General features: G+C 45.9%; 1 protein-coding gene across 1 annotated transcript in view; it reads left to right on the forward strand.

Moving 5' to 3' along the window:
- Window positions 1-24,582, forward strand: part of TG (thyroglobulin) — a 178,058-nt gene that overhangs the window by 69,753 nt on the left and 83,723 nt on the right. Inside the window, exons 28-38 of the mRNA XM_081206080.1 lie at window positions 894-959; window positions 1,279-1,353; window positions 2,897-3,034; window positions 4,581-4,757; window positions 5,876-5,987; window positions 7,103-7,182; window positions 7,874-8,017; window positions 12,116-12,169; window positions 18,708-18,842; window positions 20,980-21,144; window positions 22,021-22,243. Coding sequence (XP_081062206.1) covers window positions 894-959; window positions 1,279-1,353; window positions 2,897-3,034; window positions 4,581-4,757; window positions 5,876-5,987; window positions 7,103-7,182; window positions 7,874-8,017; window positions 12,116-12,169; window positions 18,708-18,842; window positions 20,980-21,144; window positions 22,021-22,243 — 1,369 coding nt within the window. The remainder of the gene's footprint in view (window positions 1-893; window positions 960-1,278; window positions 1,354-2,896; window positions 3,035-4,580; window positions 4,758-5,875; window positions 5,988-7,102; window positions 7,183-7,873; window positions 8,018-12,115; window positions 12,170-18,707; window positions 18,843-20,979; window positions 21,145-22,020; window positions 22,244-24,582) is intronic.

Raw genomic sequence — 24,582 nt, forward strand, 5'->3', positions numbered from 1 at the left:
CCGTTGTTGTTTGCTACTCAGATGTTGGAATGGGCAGTGTAAATATAATATATCCCTCCTTTCTCTAAAGGACTGAAGTCAGAGAGCATTTCCTTCTGTCTTATTCAAGCAGTGTTCATGTATGGCAGGTATTTGTATCTCAAGAGCCACCATCACTTCTGGGCAACTTTTCAGGGGCCACATGACAGTGTTGTTCAGGGCCAGAGGCAAACGTCGTTGGAGGGATGAATGCACATTTTGCCTTTGTACATCAGGAGACTTTTGTGCACCATTCTCTGCCATCCATCCGGGCAAGGAGGAGGCAGTTTCAAGAGTCCAGGGATGTCTTCCAGCAGAAATGCTCAAGAAGGATGCTAAAAAGGGGTGTGGTTTGTGGGGAGTCCCAAATGTCACATAGAGAGGCTTCTGGGCCTGAGGTTCCTCACCCGTGATATATTATTATTTATTAAATTTGTATATTGCCCTATACCCGTCAGTCTCAGGGCGGTTCACAACATAAAATCATACTATAAAGATGAATGCAAAGTAGGTACAGCGGAACCTCAGGTTATGTACCGTCCTCCTTACGAATGCTTAGGGTAACATGCTCCACTAACCTGGAAGTAGATGCTCCCGGTTGTGAACTTTGCCCTAGGATGAGAGTGGAAGTCACCCTCCGGTGGCACAGCGGCAGTGGGAGGCCCCATTAGCGAAAGCGCGCCTCAAGTTAAGAACGGTTTCGGGTTAAAAACAGACCTCTGGAACGAATTAAGTTCGTAACCGGAGGTACCACTGTAGTTATTTTACAAAGAGGGGACTAAAGATGTGCAGAAATTGTTTGACCCCTGTGGCCAGCACTAAGACGCAGGTGATAGTTGTAAGCAGAGATAAATAGTGTTTCCTTCCTTCGTCAGCTTCCGAGCCAACAGAAAAAGCCAACAGTCCCTTCTCCAGCTTTCAGCGTGTTTATCTATGGAGAGGTAAGCAGTTTGCTGCCCATCCCCCTCTTTCTCTTTCTGATAGCCTGAAAGGAATATTGCATATGCTTATTCCGCTAGAACTTGGTCAATTCGTGAGACCCGCAACAAAATATTGCTGTCTGGGGTGCTCCTGTCCCAGATTCGAGCTCCAGTGTATGCCATCCCATTCCACATCTCCCCAGGTTTTCCACCCCAATACACAACCGGCATTCCGCCACCACTGAGCATGCTCAGTTCTCATTTGGCTATCAACTCAGTAACGTCTTGGAGGACAATCGCGCCACCAAAGTGTCTCAAACTGAGTCCCGTCTCATTCTAGATTCCGACATGATGACCCGAGTGAGGTCCGGCTCATGTGATGGTGCTGTCTCTCCGACTGAGCCACAGCTTTCAGGTATGCCAACGTATACCAAGGGAAACGGATTGTGTGTTTGAGTTAGCACCAGACTTTTCAAAATAATATACCTTAATCTCAATGTTTGGCTTTGGGGGGCGGGATTTAACCAGGAGTGGATAAAATGGGCCCATTTCCCCTGCAAGTGTCAGGAGTTCAGCCTACACTTGAGTAGGACCCTGGCAGAGACACATGCCCGACTGGCATGTTTTCTCCCTCCTGGTCCTTCATTCAGGAGCTTCAAAAGCTTTCTTCAGCCCGAACATCACAGTGACCGATGCCAACAGACACCGGCACACTTAGGGATCCACAGAGTCTTCACAGCTTGCATGATAGACCTCAGCAACTCAGCATTTTGGCTAATCTACTTTATTTACATATCAACACCCACAGAGCACTGCAACATGGCTCCCTCTCTCTCTAGCATCAGATAGCAAAGAGAAAAAGAGCAAAGGACAATAGTCCCACTTCACAGAACACAGTAACGCAAACATCCTGTCTCCATCACTTCCCACTCTGTGGAGTCAAAACATACACTGTCATGCGATAGACAAAAATCCCATGACTGCCATCATGGAGCAGGAATTCTAACCGCAATTTCAGAACATATACTAAAATATCAGTGTGCCAATCCACTCTTGAGAACCAGAGAATGACAAACTCATCAGCAGCCAGGCTGAGACACTAATACCCAACAAATAAGTAAAGAAATATGTTCAAAACAGTCAGTGCCAGCCATATTTTTGAAAGAACTGAGTTCCATAACTGAGGCACCACCACTGAGCAAATAGCAGATGGCCACAATATTGCCAGGGAGGCCTCCTCCACAGTTCTCACTGCAACTGCTTTTTAACCATTCTTCTCAGTGCTTAGTCCAGTTATACCCAAGGTTGTCAATATTCTAGAACTCCCTGGGGGAAGACTTTCCTGTTCCAACAAGCATTGGATCTGCAAGGTTGATTATTTCTCTGACTTGGTCTATTGTTTTACTCTCTTAGAGTTTTATCAGGATACTTTCTAATTCCTTTCCCTGAAAATCTGAGACGCGTGGTTTTATTGTAACTCCTGTGACTTATTCTTATTAGCTGCTTTGAGCACAGAATATGGAAAGATGGGGTACAGATATATCTATATATAGCCACTGCTTTTTTCTAAAAAAAATGTTTAGGGGTGCTCTCACTTTGACTCAAGAAAACCACCATTTTATAGTTCAAATTGGGAAAAACAAATACAGTAAATGGACAAAAGTACAAAGATTCACAAAATGTTTAGGGGTATGCGCCCCCCTGTGTCCCTCCAGAAAAAAGCACTGCGTATAGCTATATACTGTATATAAAAGCACCTATCTACTGCCATACTACCCTGAACATGTCCAATCCTGTCTGATCTCAGAAGCTAAGCAGGGTCAGGCCCAGTTAGTACTTGGATTAAAAGCAGCTTCCACTAATATGGTGGACTGTAGGTGTTTTGAAATACAACTTCCATCAATCCTGACCAGCTGCATTAAAGCATCTCTTTTGCTTTTTCTCTTTGGGCTCATTAGCTTCTGCAAGGGAACACTTTTCTCTGATGGAAAGCAGCCAAATCCTGATCAACCACAATCGTTCCCTACCGTCCCAAGAGTACTGGCTCTTCAAGCCCAGATATTCAGCGGAGCAGGCTCTTCACTGGTGTCTTGCACGTAAGAAATCTTAGATCATGGGGCTAGTCATTCGCAAACGACATATTCAGTGGTGGCCTCATGTTGTGGGGAGCTCTTGGGAAATGCACCATTCAACTGTTGCTGTTTCCTGCTCCTCCTCCTTTGTTTCTTAAGAATATAAGAGCCCTGATGGATCAGGACAATGGCCCACCTTGTCCAGCCTCCTGTTCTCACAGTGGCCGTCTAGATGCCTGCAGGAAGCCCTCAAGCGTAACCCGAGTGCAGCAGAGCTTTTCTCCTCTTGTGATTTCTCCACACTGAGGTCCAGGCTCCGAGGGCCTTCTGGCGGTTCCCTCATTGCGAGAAGTGAGGTTACAGGGAACCAGGCAAAGGGCCTTCTCGGTAGTGGCACCTGCCCTGTGGAACGCCCTCCCACCAGATGTCAAAGAGAAGAACAACTACCGGACTTTTAGAAGACATCTGAAGGCAGCCCTGTTTAGGGAAGCTTTTAATGTTTGAAGTTTTATCGTGCTTTTAATATTCTGTGGCTGGGGAGGCCCGACAAGATGGGTGGGGTATAAGTAATAAATTATTATTAATAATATTATGATTCCTGGCAATACTGCTTCCTGGAGTGGAGGTAGAAAATAGCCATTGTGGAAATTTTGAGAGGTGCTTTCTTTTGGCCCAAAAAGAAAGAAGAAGATGTTTTCTCTCCCTGGTTGGTACGGGAGAAGGAAAAGCAGCAAGAGATTGAATTTGGGGAAGGGAACCTACTGAGAATTTGGGACCTCTACATTATGAGATAGTAAGACTCAGTGGGATGAGGAATATGGGAGTTGTAGCAAAGGTGGAGCATAGGATGTCCAAGAGCTGTGTCCCATTTTAGCCATACTCAGAGCAGACCCATTGAAATTAATGGACATAGAATCATAGAATCATAGAATCGTAGAGTTGGAAGAGACCACAAGGGCCATCGAGTCCAACCCCCTGCCAAGCAGGAAACACCATCAGAGCACTCCTGACATATGGTTGTCAAGCCTCTGCTTAAAGACCTCCAAAGTAGGAGACTCCACCACACTCCTTGGCAGCAAATTCCACTGTCAAACAGCTCTTACTGTCAGGAAGTTCTTCCTAATGTTTAGGTGGAATCTTCTTTCTTGTAGTTTGGATCCATTGCTCCGTGTCTGCTTCTCTGGAGCAGCAGAAAACAACCTTTCTCCCTCCTCTATGTGACATCCTTTTATATATTTGAACATGGCTATCATATCACCCCTTAACCTCCTCTTCTCCGGGCTAAACATGCCCAGCTCCCTTAGCCGTTCCTCATAAGGCATCGTTTCCAGGCCTTTGACCATTTTGGTTGCCCTCCTCTGGACACGTTCCAGTTTGTTAGTGTCCTTCTTGAATTGTGGTGCCCAGAACTGGACACAGTACTCCAGGTGAGGTCTGACCAGAGCAGAATACAGTGGCACTATTACTTCCCTTGATCTAGATGCTATACTCCTATTGACTAACTTGGGTGCATTTCTTTCAGTGGCTCTGCTCTCAGTACAACCTACTGAGGGATCCTTATCTCTTCTAGGTTGTGAAGAAGATGAGTTCTGCCAGCTGGTTGATATGCGCAATGACACAACTGGAACGTACTTCCCCTGCATCCTCTATCCAGCAGCCCAATTTTGTGACAATTTCATTAACAACATCCCTGAGAACTGCAACATCGTGTTGCCTCAGAAGCCGCGCCTTTTGTATCAGAAGGCAGGTGAGTTAAAAGCAGGTGTCTCTCTCACATTCACGCCATACCCTCTGTGTGAGCGAATCTGCGCCTTGCCTTTCAAAAAAAGAAAAAAAGAAAAAGGTATCGCAGCAGAGGAACGAATCTTACGAATAGTAAGGAATTGTGTCTAGGAAAGGATCTGAGGGTGAAGCTGTAGGCAGCTGCTGAGCTGGAAGCAGGAGCCTAGGAGGTCAGGCCCAAGGGTCAGAGCCAGGAAGAAGAGCTAAGCGTAAGAAGGTCATGGACTGGTTGGACACAGAGGAATGGTGGGAGGAAACAGCTGGAGAACACCCAAGGCTCAGGGCCCGGGGATTGGTGGTGGGATGACAATGAGTGGTTAGAGGGAGAACACTGGGAAGAGATGTTGGAAGCTGAAGAGGTAACAGGGCTTAGTGAGCTGGGAGATTCTGTGGCAGACAGAAGTTCAGAATCAGAGGCAGCAGCTGAAGCAGGGGAGGAGGGAGGCCAAGAGGCAGAGATGAATCCGGCTGGTGAAGAGGCAAGGGTGTCTCCCCCTCCTGCTGCAACAAGCTTCCCTCCACCCTCGTCTCCCAGGACCAGGCAAGGCATGAAGTGGGAGGAGCAAAGACAGACACACGGGTGCAGTCTCTGGTTTCTTGGGGGAAAAACTCTGGAGAGGAGGAGACATGGACAGTTGCTGGGAGGCAGGGACTTCTAGTCACACGCCAGTTGCTTCATGGGGGCAAGACCTACCAGAGATGAGTTACTGTGCTCATTAGGCCTGACATCCCTGTGAAGATCCTGTTCTGCTATTAAAGAGTTAACTCCAACTTGCTCAGTGTGATTTATTGCTGGTTTGCTCCAGTCACAGGACACGCTGAAGCCAGAAACGGCTTTTGCGGCCCAGGGAAGTCCCAGCCTAAAGCGAAAGCTTTCCTGTTGAGGAAAATCAGTGGTCACAACATGGCTCAGGCCTGTTCGTGTCCCCCTAGCTGTGGGAGGGACACAACCCCTACAATGGCTTCAGCCCCTGTAGCACAATGCAAGTACCTGCTCAAAGAGACCAGTGGGAACTGGAGCAAGCTTCAAACTAGGAGCTTTCAATATTTTTAAAATTGTGAATGTTGTTGTTTGTTTTGCAGTCTCTCTGGAAGGCGCCATAAAGAACTTTTACACCCGCCTACCATTCCGTAGAGTATCAGGAAACTCTGTGAGCAACAAGATGGATGTGTCTGGAAAAACTGTATCGAACGGGTATGCTTGTTTCATCTTTGCTTTGGAATGGGAGGCTCTTTGCAACTTCATCTGAGCAATTTAAGATTTGTCCTGAATAGGCAGGAGACTAAAATCAGAGGACTAGACAGGCCTCAGAGCCCCTTACCAGGACCAGACGGAGTATCTCCTGCATGCACCAAGCCACTTCTGTGTGTGTTGCAGTAGACCTACTTCCTTCCTGCTTAAATTAACCCCATCTTCTAGACCACAGATGGATTACTCTGTTCCCACTCCATGTCAGTTTTACATGTGCTTATTCATAAGTTTCTTCCATCCTGTTTTTGCATAAATCTGTGAAAATCTATTTATATCCATCTCTCTCTCTCTCTCTCTCTCTCTCTCTCTCTCTCTCTCTCTCTCTCTCTCTATCATCTATCTATCATCTGTCTATCTATCTATCATCTATCTATCTATCATCTATCTATCTATCATCTATCTATATCTATCTATCTATCATCTATCTATATCTATCTATCATCTATCTATCATCTGTCTATCTATCTATCTATCTATCTATCTATCTATCATCTATCTATCTATCTATCTATCTATCTATCTATCTATCTATCTATCATCTATCATCTATCTATCTATCTATCTATCATCTATCTATATCTATCTATCTCTATCATCTATCTATCTATCTATCTATCATCTATCATCTATCATCTATCTATCATCTATCTATCTCCTCAAAGCAACCCTGTGAAGTAAGTTAGGCTGAGAGATTAAGGTCACCCAATGAGCTTCATGGCTGAGTGGGGATTCAAACTCTGGTCTCCCAGTTCCTAGTCCAACACACTAACCATTATGCAGCCAGTGCAGACTTCTGAGCACTGGAATGATGCTCTGGAGATTGTCTGTCCCCACCAACAGTTCAGCTGCAGTTCAGTTTTCATCGCTCAGCTCAAAGTGACATCCTGTCACCCCTTAGGCATCCTATGCCTCCTTTCCTTAGAGTAAGGCTGACTGGACACAGTAAATATACATTGGATCATGCTGTTAGTCAAGTACAGAAGTGAACCATGGCTCACAACTTAGGTGTGAAATGATCTCAGTTTTTGTGTTTCAAATATTTTCTGTCTTTCCCACAGGTTTTTCGACTGTGAGCATCTCTGCGACGCTGATCCTTGTTGCTTGGGCTTTGGACTTTTAAATGCTTCCCAAGGAACAGGTGTGTGTGTGTGTGTGTGTGTGTGTGTGCGCGCGCGCGCGCGTCACTGCAAACCTATAAGCAGTGGGTTATCTTATTTCACAGGGAAAATAAAAGATGACCTGGCCATCTTGTGTGGGATTCCCCACCAAACTGACAACTATCCCTTCCCTCACAGAAGCTGAGCTACAAACTGTTTTCCTCCCCGAGTGACAAAACCTTCTGAGCCTGCCACACCAGCTCAGCCAATCAGAGCCAGATGCTTTTCTGCCAGAAGTGCTGTGTAATGCAGATTTATTTACATGTGCAACCTCCCGCATCTGAAAGACACAGAGGGAGGCAGTAAATTCGAAATATGCTAATAAAACATCCCTTTGAAATAGTCAGTATTTCACAAATGCTCACCCATTATTTTTTCTGAACTTGATTTCTGGACCTCCTCCGAAAACAGCAGAAGCCAGCACAATGAGTCCTTTTAGCACAATGAAGCTTTCCCCTGTCCCTTCCTGTGCCTCTGTGCACCCTCAAATCAGCTGTGGGGAGGTCCGGACAACCCCCCCAGAACCGCAAGTGATGGGAGGAGATAGGAGAAAGTTCCATTTGGTAAGCAAAAATGCTTGCACTGTCGAAACAATCGTAAGAATGCCACATTGAATTCCACCCATCTGTAGAAAAGGGGGCCGCCATAAATGTATATTCCTTCCCCTTGCAGGTGGCAAGGTCTCGTGCTTGGTTCTGAACAGTTTGGGAATCCAAACATGCAGCGAGGAACTAAGAAGCGACTGGCAGCTTTCAGATTGCACATCTGCAGAAACAGAAACCAGGGTCCATCCCTTTGGTTGGTATCAAAGAACAGGTGAGTCGCAGCGTGAACGCTGTAATATTTTATACATACAGTCAAACCTTGGTTGTTGAACATAAACCATTCCGGAAGCCTGTTCGGCATCCGAAATGTTTAACAACCAAGGTGCGGCTTCCGATTGGTTGCAGGAGCTTCCTGCACTCAGCGGAAGCTGTGTCGGACGTTCGGCTTCCAAAAAACGTTTGAAAACTGGAGCATTTATGAAATATACTCGAGAGCGGATTTCATGCTCTTTATTCAGCTCATAGTGGTGAGGAGGAATCTAAGTTCCCCCAGAATGACTGCTTTATATACATTATTTACACAATGGGCCCCACGTGATTGGCTAATCCCGGGATTTGCCTGTAGGCCAATCAGGTTGTGGATTCACTTCCACCTGGAGCTGGATTGGGTGGCTCTTGTGGACCAATCAGACTGCTGCATTCTGGACCTTATTATTCTAGGACCAAGCAGACCGCTGCCTTTTGGATCCTATTCAACTCAGTACATAACAATTTATTTCCCGTTTTTTGGAGTTTGGGAGCCGAAACGTTCTAAAACGGAGGTGTTCAAGATCCGAGATTTGACTGTAATATTATGTAATGAGGTATATGCCGTGTTGGGGTGGGGTGTAATGCTTCTTTTGGGGTAGTTTGCCCCCATTTGGTCCCCACCTTCACTCACCTGTGGCTCCTAGAAGCTGTCAGCATGCGACAGCAGCCACACCCTGGAAAACGGCTTCGGCTGGCTGGCTAAACCAGGTGAGGGTAGCTAAAACCTTTGGCGAGTTAGCGAAGACAGGCTCTGGCAAATTGAGAGGAGAGACCAGTAGTGGGTCCAACGATCAAGAAGGCAATTTCTGCAAACGTTGTAAAGGGGAGTGAGGGGCAGATGGGGCTTCTCTATTTGGGATGGCAGCCCAGAAAGGAGGAGGAAAACTCTGATCCTAAACCTCCTCTGCCTTGCGGTTAGATGGCGCCTTGTACGGCTCCTTCTGGCAACTGCTGCAGCCCAGCTGGCGTCAAACGTCTTGCTCTGCTTTCCTTTGGACCACATCAGCAAGGCTGAGAAGGGGGTCTTGTCATCTGGGCAGCCCAACCCAGGACCTCCATGCTCACCCCTGGAGGTGCAATTCATTGCCTCTCAAGACAGCAGATGGATGCCAGCAACAAGTGTAATAATAATAATAATAATAATAATAATAATAATAATAATAATAATGTGGGTTAAACCACAGAGCCTAGGACTTGCCGATCAGAAGGTCGGTGGTTTGCATCCCCGCGATGGGGTGAGCTCCCGTTGCTCGGTCCCAGCTCCTGCCTACCTAGCACGTCAAAGTACAAGTAGATAAATAGGTACCGCTCCAGTGGGAAGGTAAACTATGTTTCCATGCGCTGCTCTGGTTCGCCAGAAGTGGCTTAGTCATGCTGTACGCCAGCTCCCTCGGCCAATAAAGCAAGATGAGCGCTGTAACCCCAGAGTCAGTCACGACTGGACCTAATGGTCAGGGGTCCCTTTACCTCCCTTTACCAATAGTAATTTATTATTTATACCCCGCCTAACTGGCTGGGCTTCCCCAGCCACTCTGGGCGGCTTCCAACAAAATATTAAAATACAGTAATGCATCAAACATTAAAAGCTTCCCTGAGCAGGGCTGCCTTCAGACGTCTTCTAAAAGTCTGGTAGTTGTTGTTCTCTTTGACATCTGGTGGGAGGGTGTTCCACAGGGTGGGTGCCACTACCGAGAAGGCCCTCTGCCTGGTTCCCAGGTGTTTGTGTATAAACATACATTAACCTTCTCCAACATGATGCCTTTCCAAAATTTTTGGGCTACAACTTCCATCATCCCTGACCACTGAATGTGCTGGCTGAGGTTGTTGCTCAAAACACATGGAAGGAACTAGGTTGGAGAAGGCTGATGTACTCGTGCACAAATACACCCCTCCCCCCAAAAAAAACCCAACCTGAAAATTGCTTCCATTTAATCACACCAGGAATTCAATGAGATGTGCCACCTCACCCAGCTTTCGAGTGTGGCTTGCCCCGCCCACTTCTCCATCAAAAGATTTCATTCATATTGTCTGATGCACATGTGTAAGCGATTATTTGTTTAACGCAGAGACAGCAAAGCTTCCCTTTGTATAGCTTAATATCCCAAAGGCGTAGGCAATCTGGAATGTAAAGAAGTTAATTTTTTTTTTGTAGCTGAACTCCACTGAACTTTTGGGCCTTTTTATAGAGTGGGGCAGATAATTAGAACCCAGCTCGCAGATGATGGCTTTTTCTGTAGGCACCCATATTTCAGCCTAAAACAGTGTTTATATTTTATTCATCTTCTCGCTGACCCTTAAACTATATTGAGCAGCGAAACTCTGTTCTGTATAACCAACTGACCACAGTGGCATCCTGTACGGGTGGGTGGAGTTTCTTGAGATTTCCTTTCAAGCAAATCTGGCTTTTGTTTACTCAAAGAAACGGAGAAGCAGAAATGGAAAATGTTGCCTATTTATGTATTTATTTTATACCTATGCTATCACCCTGTATGGTTCTTTATAGTACAACGCTAGCAAAACAACCACAACAACCACTGCAGTTATGTCCACACTGTGCATTTAAAGCACCCCAAATAATCCCGGGAACTGTAATTTGCTAAGAGTGCCGGGAATTGTAGCACTGCGTGGGGCAAACTACTGTTACCGGGATTCTTCAGGGGAAGCCCTGTGCAATACGTAGCCTGAAGAATCTATATTTTAGTGATGAGGCATGATGCAAAGGAAACAGAGGAAGGTGAGAGGCAGCAGTACCAGAGGATAAAGTAAAGGTAAAGGGACCCCTGACTGTTAGGTCCAATCACAGACAACTCTGGGGTTGCGGTGCTCATCTCGCATTACTGGCTGAGGGAGCCGGTGTGCAGCTTCTGGGTCTTGTGGCCAGCATGACTAAGCCGCTTCTGGTGAACCAGAGCAGCACACAGAAACGCCGTTTACCTTCCCGCCGGAGCGGTACCTATTTATCTACTTGCACTTTGACGTGCTTTCAAACTGCTAGGTTGGCAGGAGCTGGGACCGAGCAACGGGAGCTCACCCCGTCGCGGGGATTTGAACCGCTGACCTTCTGATCGGCAAGTCCTAGGCTCTGTGGTTAAATCCACTGGCAGGACTACCCAAGCTGAGGTCAGCTGTGGCAGGACCTGCATGCCCAGCGCTGAATGCAAACCTGCCAGCTGAACATGGAAGAAAGCCCACAAGGGGGCTGAATAACCCTTCTGTATGTCAGCTGGGTTGAGAAGCACCTTGCAGGCTATAATATGTGGCTGCATTTGACGATGAGCACATAATGTCAGCCTGGTACGTACAATACGGACTGGGCCGCAGCATAAATATGCATAGAATAGGTTTTACAACTCAAAGCTACTGTAAGTAAGACCTGTCCAATCAGCTCCTGCATATGTTGTTGCATCAATTCCTTCTTCCAAATACCATTGACTTTTGCTTGCAGTATGGTAAAAAGGTAAAGGACCCCTGGATGGTTAAATCCGGTCAAAGGTGACTATGGGGTTGCGGCGCTCATCTCGCTTTTCAGGCCGAGGGAGCCGGCGTTTGTCCACAGACAGCTTTCCGGGTCATGTGGCCAGCATGACTAAACTGCTTCTGGCGGAACGGAACATCGTGATGGAAGCCAGAGCACATGGAAATGCCGTTTACCTTCCCACCACAGTGGTACCTATTTATCTACTTGCACTGGTGTGCTTTAAAACTGCTAGATTGGCAGAATCTGGGACAGAGCAACGGAAGCTCACTCCATCATGCAGATTCGAACCACTGACCTTTCGATCAGCAAGTCCAAGAGGCTCAGTGGTTTAGACCACAGCTCCACCTGCAGTATGGATCCCCTAATGAGTGTTTTGGTCTCCTTGCCTCACTCAGATGTGAGCGTTTTCTTTGGCAGAGGCAGCAATAGAAAGGCACTCTGCTCACTTTATTTTTAACCAATAATCGGACAGAAGGACTTTGCCACGTCCCATTGATTTAAGTGCTCCAAGATTATAATAATTATTTTTTTTGCAAATAAATACATTTATAATGTTTAATGGCTTCTTTCCTCCTCCAACAGCTAAAGTCCCCACCGTCTGTCCACCTGTTGTTCTACCCAGAAGGCAAGAAAAGGGTAAGGAGAAAACAAGAACACCATTGAAATAATGAAGCATCTCTGACCTTTAGATCTTCCTCTTTTCAATATTGCTGGCCCTCCATTTTTTGTTTGTTTATTCTGAACCCAAGAATGCTGGTTTCCCCCACAGTTTTCATGAGGTTTAATACAGCTTTTTCAGACAGCCAAGGGGTTTCCCTTATAAAGAAAGCTTTCAACGTTTGGGGCTTTTTAGCTTAAGGAAGGAAAAAAAAAAAAAAGATGAGCTGGGTGAAGGGAAGCATGATAAGAAATGGATAAAATTAGGTATCATGTGGAAAAAGTGGTTGAAGAGACTCTTGTCTATTTTCCCATAATACTACAACCCAGTGAGGCTGATGGTTGACAGATTCAGAACAGGTAAAAGGAGATAGGTCTTCAAACGTGGTTCCATAGTTAAACTATAGAATTCACGCTTACAAGCTGTGGTGATGGCCGCCATCTTGGATAGTTTTCAAAGGGAAGTAGACAAATTCTGGGAGGACAAGGCCTTCAGCTGTTGCTAGACATGGTGGCTAAGTAGTATACTACCTGAATGCCAGTTGGTGGAAACCCTAGATCTTATGCTCCAATTCTGCTAGTGGGCTTCCCCACAAGCCACAGTCGGAACAGGGTGCCTGGCCAGACTAGGTGGGACTTTGGCAGATCCTCCAAAGGGACATCCCTGATCTAGAGAACCCGTCCCGGTTTCTGATTTGATCCCGGAATGTCCCACTTTCCCTTAGATTGTCCCTATTTTAATTGGAGAAATGTTGGAAGGTATGGAGTTATCCGACCCCCGAGCCGTCTGAAGGCAATACTGTACAGTCATATTTCAGTTCTTGAACGTCCTGGAACTCGTACTTTTTTGGCTCCCGAATGATCAAAAACCGGGAGTGTTCCAGTTTTTGAATGTTCTTTTGGAAGGCGAATGTCCGACGGGGCTTCCACAGCTTCTGGTTGGCTGCAGAAGCTCCCTGCAGCCAATCAGGAGCCCTGCTTTAGAAGTCAAACATTTCGGAAGTCAAACGGACTTCGGCAATGGATTCCATTCGACTTCTGAGGTACGGCTGTATAGGGAAGGGTTATTTTTATTTTTATTTTTAAAAAAATGTTTTTATGTATATTGGAAGCTGCCCAGAGTGCCTGGGGCAACCCAATAGGATGTGTGGGGTATAAATAGTAAAATTACCATTAAAGAATGGGATGCCCCTATTTTCATCGGAGAAATGTTGGAGGGTATGCTTTGGTCTGCTCCAGGAGGGCTTTGTCCCTGTGGTTTTTTATGAGGGACTTCACTTTCAAGCCAGAATAGACCACCTCTCATCTCTGGCACACTAATTTGGGCTCTATGGGAACTTGACTGAAGCTTTCCTTAGACCTCGGAGGGGGGACAGTTGTGAACAGACTACAACTCCCACCGTCTCTCACTTTGGCCATGTTGGCTGGGGCTGATGGGAGCTGGAGTCTGACAGGATCTGGAGAGCTATCCCTACTTTAGAAACCCTTTTGAAGCGTGTGCCAAAGTAATTCAGCTGAGATTGTTCAGGTATATAAACTCAACTAGGCCATGGGTATGCGGCGTAACTGGGCTTGTAAGTACCCATTTCAGAGAGGGAGGCGCTGCCCTATTTATAAGCAGCCTATTTTAAAACGGAGATAAACATCTGGTGCTCTCGCTTTCCCCTGTGCCCGATGCCCTGTGCCACAACAGGCACCACCCAAGGAATGCAGAAGGCTTCCATTTCACATCTGATAGCTTCTCCGTGCCATGAAATAACAGCTTTGTGTGCAGAGAAAAGTAGTACTCCCAGGGGCAAGATTATAGTTATTATACAAGAAGAGTTTTGTGGGTGTGGGTGTGCGGGGGAATAGCACATGGTGTATTCTGTCCTTTCCACCTAGACTGACTGGCAAAAACATGTGTGCAGGGCGCATTCTTGAAATAAATGTAATTTGGTTTGAATTTCTCCTAAATAAGAAAGAAAAGGGGGAAAAACCACACATTTTGAACAGCGCACAATCCTTTGTGCATCATGGAAAAGTACCTTTCTGAGTATTCAGAAAGCACTTGTTAGTGGGAAATGCTGGTATTTCCAGATTTTGGGAATGATGATTTCACACTGAAGTTCTGGATAGACACTTGTTGTTGTTGTTTAGTCGTTTAGTCGTGTCTGACTCTTCGTGACCCCATGGACCAGAGCACGCCAGGCACTCCTGTCTTCCATTGCCTCCCACAGCTTAGTCAAACTCATGCTGGTAGCTTCGAGAACACTATACAACCATCTCGTCCTCTGTCGTCCCCTTCTCCTTGTGCCCTCCATCTTTCCCAACATCAGGGTCTTTTCCAGGGAGTCTTCTCTTCTCATGAGGTGGCCAAAGTATTGGAGCCTCAGCTTCAGGATCTATCCTTCCAGTGAGCACTCAGGGCTGATTTCCTTCCGAATGGATAGGTTTGATCTTCTTGCAGTCCATGGGACTCTCAAGAGTCTCCTCCAGCACCATAAGTCCCATATAACTCATGACCCAACCCGACTATGCTCTTGATACACTTCCTGCATTCCAGTGCAAATAACATATGGAAAGCAGAAACCATCTTCACGGAATGCCTGTAATTTAACAATAAAAGTTACAGGCATCGTTGGATGCTGAAGGCTACAATTATGCGACGAAAGCAGCTACCGAAATGTGGTCAGGTTGGCACAGTCTCGTTTGAGGTGAATAGGGAAATTTCAGTGACATGGAAGCTGTGTAGAGTTGAGGGCCCTGCAGGGATGCTGTAGAAAGTCCCTTCGTCGTGGTCACGTCAGGCACAAACCAATTGACCTGGGGTAGGATGGTGTGTAGAGACACTTGTCCCACCCAGAGGAAAAAGCAACGCCAGAAAGTTAAGGACATGTTGTTGTTTAGTCGTGTCCAACTCTTCATGACCCAATGGACCAGAGCACGCCAGGCACTTCTGTCCTCCACTGCCTCCCGCAGGTTGGTCAAACTCATGCTGGTATCTTCGAGAACACTGTCCAACCATCTCGTCCTCTGTCGTCCCCTTCTCCTTGTGCCCTCCATCTTTCCCAGCATCAGGGTCTTTCCCAGGGAGTCTTCTCTTCTCATGAGGTGGCCAAAATACTGGAGCATCAGGATCTGTCCTTCCAGTGAGCACTCAGGGCTGATTTCCTTCAGAATGGATAGGATTGATCTTCTTGCAGTCCACGGGACTCTCAAGAGTCTCCTCCAGCACCATAATTCAAAAGCATCAATGCTTTGGTGATCAGCCTTCTTTGGAAGAGCCTTTTGGGTCAGGCCAATGGCCCATTTAGTCCGGCATCCTGTTCTCACTGTGGCCAACCAAATCCCTGTGTGAAACCAGCAAGCAGGATCTGAGCATAAGATCACTCTCCCTTTCTGTGGTTTCCAGCAACTGGTATTCCAAAGCATTGCTGCATCCAGTCGTGGATGCAGAACAGATCCACCTTAGCTAGTGGCCATCAATAGACTGTCCAATTCCTTTTTAAAGCCATCTAAGTTGGTGGCCATCACTGCCTCCTGTGGCAGAGAGTTCCATAGTCTAACAATGAGATGTGGGAAGAAGTACTTTTTAAAACCTGTCCTGAATCTTCCAAGTTACCTTAGGCTTTTTTTCTTTCTCTCTCTCTCTCTCTCTCTTCCCAAGACACTGTGGTTGTAAATTTCTCTGTACGGTCTTGCAGTGATGCCACACTGCGTTAGATGGCTGCTAATGCCATGTTGGAACATTTAAGACAATGGCCTGGTTCACAAGGCACAGGTAGCCATTCTATGGCTTAAAGGTAAAGGCAAAAGTAAAGGACCGCTGATAATTAAGTCCAGTCATGAACAACTCTGGGGTTGCGGCTCTCATCTCGCTTTACTGGCCAAGGGAGCCGACGTTTGTCTGCAGACAGTTTTTCCGGCCCATGTGGCCAGCATGATTAAGCCGCTTATGGCGAAACCAGAGCAGTGCACGGAAATGCCGTTAACCTTCCCGCCAAAGCGATACCTATTTATCTACTTGCACTTTGACGTGCTTTCGAACTGCTAGGTTGGCAGGAGCTGGGACTGAGCAACAGGAGCTCACCCCATCGCGGGGATTCGAACTGCCGACCTTCCGATCAGCAAGCCCAAGAGGCTCAGTGGTTTAGACCACAGCGCCATGGCTTAATAGGCAGGTGACTATAGGGGATCTTGGGGTCACTTCTCTTGAGTCCTTTTTGTTCCCACACTCTGAACCAAGGCTTGGGGTTAAGCTCTCATGTAACCATGAGCTGAAGAATCAGGGTTCGAACAAGACGACTGGTTTGGCTTAGGTGAGTGTCATACGACAGTCATTAGTATGCTAGGGAGAAAGGTTCAGACTGTCTTCCCATTATTCTGCTGCAGTTCTATTTGTAGGGAGCTTTTGTTGAATTTTCTGTGTGCTCAGTCGTGCAATACCCTACCTTTATCATGGCATGGTATTACAGTTCAGTTCAGATAAAGCATTGCCACTCGCTTCTGCTGGTAGCAAAATCTGGTTCTGAGTTTGCTGCTAAATGGGATCAGTGGTTTTCTTTAGATCCATACGACATGTGAACGATACAACTGAGCGGGACTGAATGTGGCCCTCCAAGCCTTTCTGTCTGGCCCCTGAAATGCTCCTCAGGCTACAGCCCCCTCTCCAAGCCATATCCTTCGTTGGTTCTGCTTTGCAACTTCTTTGAGTGTTTCTGCCCAGCTGGAATGTGCCCTCGAACTCTGCTTCATTCTTCCTTGGATGGAAGTCAGAGGGGTGTGTGGATGGGTTTAGAAACTGGCTTACAGTATGAAGATTTACATTCATTTCTTTGCCTGCTTTTGCCTCTTGTCCCACTCACCAGTGACATCTGCCCACCCTCCTCCCAGGAAGACTCCCCAGGAGGCAATGTGGGAAATGGTTGCCTATTTGTGAGTTGGATTGCAATTGGATCTTCCCTGTGCCATGGCTATTTCAAAGCACCCTGGCCTTTCTGCTCATTTGCAAAGTCTGCATTAAGACTCTGCCCTTTCATAGAAGGTGGTCTCTGATGTGTCGAAAAGCAAATAATAAGACTCATTTCTTCATGGTAAAACAGACTCCAGTGGGCCCAAACGTATTGTTCTGGCCATGTTGTCATCGACAAGTTGAGTCACATAGAATTATTCCCGATTAACATGCCTGAAGGCAAAACATTTGCCTCTGTAGCCGTAATATTGTGGTACATGAGGTTTCAAGACTTGCTCAAGTTTGCTGACTGAGTCAGTAGACATGATCGTGAATGGGAACACTATTGCAATGAATGCATCTGAAAACTATCAAGGAAACCAGACAATTTGGCTCACAATGGAATCCAGACAAAGCCTATTCTTTTTCTAAAGAGCATAACTAGTCATTTTCAGCTTTGTGTCTGGACCTAGACATACCACTTCCACCTCTTTGGAACGCAGTTGCTGACTGCAGAAAATTGATGTGTAATTATACTTTAAAAACATGTTGCTTACATTCATGTTGCTGAAAAGCTTCCCCTTTTTGTTGTTGTTTTCAAGGCAAAAGAGGAATGCATGAATTGCAATATTATTATTTTTTAAAACCCAATGTGTACTTTTGAAATGCCCAATTCTGCAAAAGTTCACTCTGGAAATAAAACATTGGGACTAAGTATCGTACAGTGGTACCTCGGGTTACATACGCTTCAGGTTACAGACTCCGTTAACCCAGAAATAGTACCTCGGGTTAAGAACTTTGCTTCAGGATGAGAACAGAAATTATGCAGTGGCTGCGCGGCGGCAGCAGGAGGCCCCATTATCTAAAGTGGTGCTTCAGGTTAAGAACAGTTTCAGGTTAAGAACGGACCTCCGGAACGAATTAAGTTCATAACCCGAGATACCACTGTGTAAGATAAGTATTGTATGAGATAAGGAATTCAAAGATCTGATTCACATGGCTAACTTTCTCAAGGGCCTCTTTCAAAGGCGTTGGCTGATGGGAGTACAGATCCGTACTTCCCTATATGCTTAGGGGACCCTTTATTATGTTACTCTTAAAAGTGTTTGTAAGGTAAATTAAGTAGTTTTCCCTTCAGCGACCTTGATGCACTGAATACCTCTTGTGAATGCCCTGGCAAATCCAGAACACAGTCCATAAAAGCTTATTGAACTAGGAAGAAAAGGGTCTTGAGTCTAAGCATGATCTCTGCATAATGAGAAAGCTCTATCTGGTGTGTGTTTACTTCAGGGGTAACCAACACGGTGCCCTCCAGATGTTTTTGGACTCCCCGTGATCAAGGATGATGGGTGCTATAGTTGGGCAACATCTGGAGGGAGCCATGTTGGCTATTCCTAGTTTACTGGGTTGCCCAGCTGAGCCACAGAATAGTTCCATTATTAGATCAAAGCCAGAGTCGGGCAAAGGGATCCTTTTATCATCTAAATATTTGACCACTGGGATACATGAAGTTGCTCTATGTTGTTCTGGAAAATATCAATTAATACTCTGTGGAATTTTACTCTTCTGCATTTTGATTCCTAGTGATTTTGGACAACTGGCAGCGTGTGGACAGGGCCTCAGTTCTCATCGATTCCTCCATTTCAAAGATTGACATTCTGCACATCAGCAGAGATGATTCCAGTGATTTTGCCACCTTGCGAGACTTTTGCCTTTCAGGTGAGAAGCTTCCTATTAATCCCATTGCCTTTTCTCTGGGCTTTTCCAATGGCGTTCCAAATATACGTGATTTCACTTAAACGGGTGGTGCTTTGGAAAGTCATTGCCTGCACCTTTGGCACTAACAGGTCCATCACTTCTTGGACAATTCAATAGGATATTTACAGAGGTGATTTAATCTTTTAAAAAAGTGAGAGGGACGTAGATGAACTGTTTCAAACTGGATCTGCTAATTAATCGACAGAGGAGGCAAAATAAGTTGCTGAATTGTGAAACTTTTAAAAAGCGCAATATAGTTCCCTCAAGTTCTATTTGCTTGGTTTCCTGACACTTCCTTTATAGGAGTCTTGCATTGCCCCCCTTTTGTTGAAAGGTTTTGTGGTCTACAAGGCAGATAAACGTAACCAAGAACCTTCCTTAGTTGTGCAGTGCTTTTCTGTGTATGAACAAATAAAGTCTTGCCTGAGTATCTAACAGATTCCTAACTTAGTTCTTGATTCAGCTTTTTGAGCCTGCTTGTTAGTGTTATTTAGGGGTTTTGCTTGGCTTATAAAAACACATACACACCAAAAAACAACAACCCCAAACCAGACTCAGCTGAATCTTATTGTCTGCTTGTCTGAGGCTGAAAATGGTAACATCTGTAGAGCAGCAGGGTCAGTTTGGAAGTTCCCTCATTTCAAGCATACTTTTCAGCCCAAATATTTTGCTCCTTTTGGCTTGATATCTGAAAAAATTACTCTGCACATTTGCAGCGTAGGCTGGCTGTGGATGCCATGGATTGGCCAATGCTTGTGACGTCACGAAAGCACAACCACCAATTCTTGGAGCAGTTTTTTTTTAAAAAAAAAGGAAAAAGTTTTGGGTGTTGTTGTTTTTTCAAGGGGGGAGGAATAATGAGTGCATGCACAAATAGACATGTGCATGACTTGTTAACAGGTGAGTGCAAAACCGTATTTGAAAACCACTCCCTAACCTGATTGCATTCTTCCTTTTCCCTTTATCCTATCAATCTGTCTATAAATTTCTTTACCTGTCTTCATTCAGCTATCTGTATATTTTCCTTCCTTCATTTGCTTCTCCATCTTCCTCTGGGTTTTAACCTTTAAAGCCCTATACAGCCTAGGACCCTCGTACCTACGGGACCGCCTCTCCTGGTATGTCCCACGGAGGACCTTAGGGTCTTCAAATAAAAACATCTTGGAGATCCCAGGCCACAGGGAGGTTAGGCTGGCCTCGACCAGAGCCAGGGCTTTTTCAGCCGTGGCCCCAATCCGGTGGAACACTCTGTCACAAGAGACTAGGGCCCTGCGGGACTTGACATCTTTCCGCAGGGCCTGCAAGACAGAGCTGTTCCACCAGGCCTTTGGCCAAGGCACAATCTGACCCCCTCTCTCCTTCTGTAATCCTCATAGAACTCTAACCCAATGGTTGCCATTAATTTGATTCTGAATTGATTTTAGAATGTATTTTACTTAATTGACTGTGTGATTTTATGTACACTGTGCTATTTTTACTTGTTGTTAGCTGCTCTGAGCACAGCTTTGGCTGGGGAGGGCGGGATACAAATAAAATTATTATTATTATTTATTATTATTATTATTATTATTATTATTATTATTTTCTTTTTGGTAAGACACTATGATTGAGCCATTGGCGGAGGAAATCTGCTAATTCCTTGGACTATATCTGCAGAAATGTCTCGCACTCAGCAAGAGTGCTTTGTTCATTAACTTCAGTCAGTGCCGGCCCAATACATTTTGACCCCTAAGGCAAAAATGGCACCCCCCCTCCCCGCCAGGGAAGAAGGGGTGAGCAAAGATCTACATTGGGACCTCCTGCCCCTGTTGCTCCTGCTGCCTGAGGCGGCTGCCTCACATTGTCTCATGAGTGGGCCAACCCTGTCTTCTGGTATCCTTACCCCACCTTCACAAATGGTTTCCCAAGTACAGGGCCCTTCCTTGGCAGATGTCCAACCTTGGGTGGTGCCAACTCCAGCCATATTCTCCATTCATTTACCTGTATACAATGATATCTCTCCTCATCGGTCTATCAAAATAGCTTTGTGCTTCTCATTGCTTATCTGTCTGTCTATCCATCCACCTAACTCGCAGCCCTTTTCTCTCATTCTTAACAGCCTGCTCCAAGGACAAGTCATGCTTGGTGACTACTCTTGAACCACAGCCTTCAGTAATGCGATGCATATTTTACCCAGAAACCCAGACTTGCACACTTGGCCTTGAAGGCCCCCACTGTCGACTTTTGCTGAAGGAGCCAGCTACCTATATTTATCGCAGGCAAGGTAAGCCTGTGGCAGAAGGGTCAGAGGAAGAAGGCATGTGTTTTCTTATTTACACTGGCAGAGTGGGTGCAGGTGGTGCTGTGGTCTAAACCAGTGTTCCCCAACCTTGGGCCTCCAGCTGTTTTTGGACTACAATTCCCATCATCCTTGACCACTGGTCTTGCCAGCGAGGGATGATGGGAGTTGTAGTCCAAAAACAGCTGGAGCCTCTGAGCCTCTTGGGCTTGCCAATCAGAAGGTCAGTGGTTCAAAACCGCACAACAGAGCGAGCTCCTGTTGCTCTGTCCCAGCTCCTGTCAACCTAGCAGTTCAAAAGCACACCAGTGCAAGCAGATAAATAGGTACCACTGTGGCGGTAAGGTAAATGGTGCGCTCTGGCTTCCATCACGGTGTTCTGTTGTACCAGAAGATAGCAAGATGGTGGGGTGAGAGCAGGAACGAGAGTCCAGAAGCCAGGGGTCCAAGGGTCAGGAAGCAGGGAGTCACAAAGTCAAGGGTCCAAGGGTCGAGAAGCAAGGAGTCAAGAAGCCAAGGTCAGAGGATCAGGAAGCAAGAAGCCAAACACAACGAGTCAGGAAATGTGTTGCTATTGCAAAGATCCGGGAAGGGAAATGCTGACCTTATATCCCTTCCTGGCTCTAGCCACCAGGTGCAGTGAGTTACGAAATGGCCTCACCTGTGTGGCTGCGCCTTTCCTCTCCAGAACAAACTTAGGAAGGCCCCAGTCCTGCAAAGCCCTACTGGTCACAGGGCCCGGCTCCTGCACACACTCCTGACAGTGGCATCCCAAATGGAGCCTAGCCTCATTAGGAATCTTTCAGTTAATCGGGAGCAGATTCGTAAAGGTTTGATTTATTCTTCCTTCGCTCCCTACAGAGGCATTCCTGTCCGTTGCTGAAAGAAGTGCTGCTCCATCTGTCCACATCCCATCACAAGGAACCTTGTTTGGCACTTCTCAAGCAATTCGTGTGGGTTCCAGCTGGAAAAGGATCAGGCAGTTCCTTGGGATTCCCTATGCACGTCCTCCAGTGGCTGAGAACCGGTTCCGTCCTCCACAAGCTTTCATCTGGGAGGAGTCCTGGAACGCTTCCACAACTCGGTGAGAAGGTGTTTGGCACCTTGGCGGCCAACTGTAATCTTGTTCACTTACTGTAAGAGCATGAGAGCTTCCATGTTGGAGCAGATTGAAGTCCCCTTGGTATAGATCAACGTCCTACTCATTATGCCTCTGTGTACTCACAAGCAGGGTGGTGAATTTGATGGTTGCCCCCTCTTTGAACCAGTATCTCTGGTAGCTCCATGGCTGTCCCTAACATACGGCAGGTGAGATAATGAGTTCTGGGATACTGTTAAAGAACAGCAGATTGTCAATTATAGTACAGTGGTACCTCGGGTTACAGATGCTTCAGGTTACATACGCTTCAGGTTACAGACTCAGCTAACCCAGATATATTACCTCGGGTTAAGAACTTTGCTTCAGGATGAGAACAGAAATCGTGCTCCGGCGGTGCGGCGACAGTGGGAGGTCCCATTAGCTAAAGTGGTGCTTCAGGTTAAGAACAGTTTCAGGTTAAGAACTGACCTCCGGAACGAATTAAGTACTTAACCCGAGGTACCACTGTATTGTTACTATTATTATCATCCATGAAGGGGCACCATTTGGACTCTTTTGCCTTAGGAAACAACATGGTTTGGGCTTTTTATGGCTAATTCAGTGGCACAACACCAACAAAAATAGTTTTCGATCAGCTTGCACAACCAGATTTTTGCAGGGCTATTCAAACACTTAGTTGTTAACTTGCACCCCTAACTGTTAATTGCAGAAGCTGGCAAACAGCAGTAATAAAAATATAATAAAAAGCAATTAAACAGGAATGAAATGCAACCCCCAATCAATAACAGTCTCTCAGTTTCTCATTTTATTTCAAGTCTTAAATTCAGTTTTTCACATTTCTATATCAAATTGTATTTTTTTAAAAAAAACTTTGTGAGAATTCAGCAGTATTTTAGTAAGAATTTCTGCAGTTTTGCCCCGCATGCACATTTTTGCAAAGCAGTTGCCTTTATTATAATGCATTTTAGATGTGACTTTTACTAATATTTTTAGAATAAACTTTTATGTACACTTCCCCATATTAAATGCATGGTCTAAACCACGGAGCCTAGGCCTTGCCAATCAGAAGGTTGGCAGTTCGAATCCCCGTGACGGGGTGAGCTCCCGTTGCTCGGTCCCTGCTCCTGCCCACCTAGCAGTTCGAAAGCATGTCAAACTGCAAGGAGATAAATAGGTACTGCTCCGGCGGGAAGGTAAAGGGCGTTTCCATGCGCTGCTCTGGTTTCACCAGAAGCAGCTTAGTCATGTTGGCCACATGACCCAGAAGCTGTCTGCGGACAAACGCCGGCTCCCTCGGCCTATAGAGCGAGATGAGTGCCACAACCCCAGAGTCGTCTGCGACTGGACCTAATGGTCAGGGGTACCTTTACCTTTAATAAATACATATTAAACACATTATTGGGTGTGGAGAACTGCGCTGAAAAATTCAGAGAAGTGTGAATTTCCAAAAGTGGCTGGGTTTCGGTTTGCAAATTGTTTTCTGAATGCATCAGCAACATCTAGAGGGCCACAGGTTCCTCATGCCTGACATAATATGTTTTCTGACCCCACGGAGATGCATTTATAAGAAAAAATAACAGTGTAAGTCATATAGGTCTATTTCAGCTTGTGGCTGAAACAATCATATAAATGTCTCCATAGGGCTTGATGTTTCATACTCGTTTCTTTAGGGGGTTAGAAAAATGTGGTGATCATCTACACCACATGGTCCCCCCCTCCTCCTGCACAGTGTCGCTGGTGGGTGATAGAACCCAGACCTTTGCTGACCTAATTTCTTGCGCACCTGAGTCGCGTGGGTGACTCAACCACATCAGACTTGCTGTTCCCCACCGGAGAGTCAACATCTTGTTTATCCAGGTGTGCAGCAACATACGGTTAAGACACACAGAATATTGCACGGTTTTATACACCAGCTTTTTCCTTTTTTAAAAAGTGTGCTTCAGAAAATGTTCTGTACTTATGCTCCGCATATATTTGATTTCAACTGCAGACATCCTTTGTCAACGGTGCTGTGGTCTTAATATGAAACATCTCTGGCGAGGTGAAAGCATGGGTGTTTCTCATGGGAAAATTCTTCTAGGGAGCTGTTAACACTCAAGTACAGTGGTACCTCGGGTTAAGTACTTAATTTGTTCCGGAGGTCCGTTCTTAACCTGAAACTGTTCTTAACCTGAAGCATCACTTTAGCTAATGGGGCCTCCTGCTGTCACCGTGCTGCTGGAGCACGATTTCTGTTCTCATCCTGAAGCAAAGTTCTTAACCCGAGGAACTATTTCTGGGTTAGCAGAGTCTGTAACCTGAAGCGTATGTAACCCGAGGTACCA

Source organism: Podarcis bocagei, assembly GCF_964188305.1.
Source record: "Podarcis bocagei genome assembly, chromosome: 8".
NCBI lineage: Eukaryota > Metazoa > Chordata > Lepidosauria > Squamata > Lacertidae > Podarcis > Podarcis bocagei.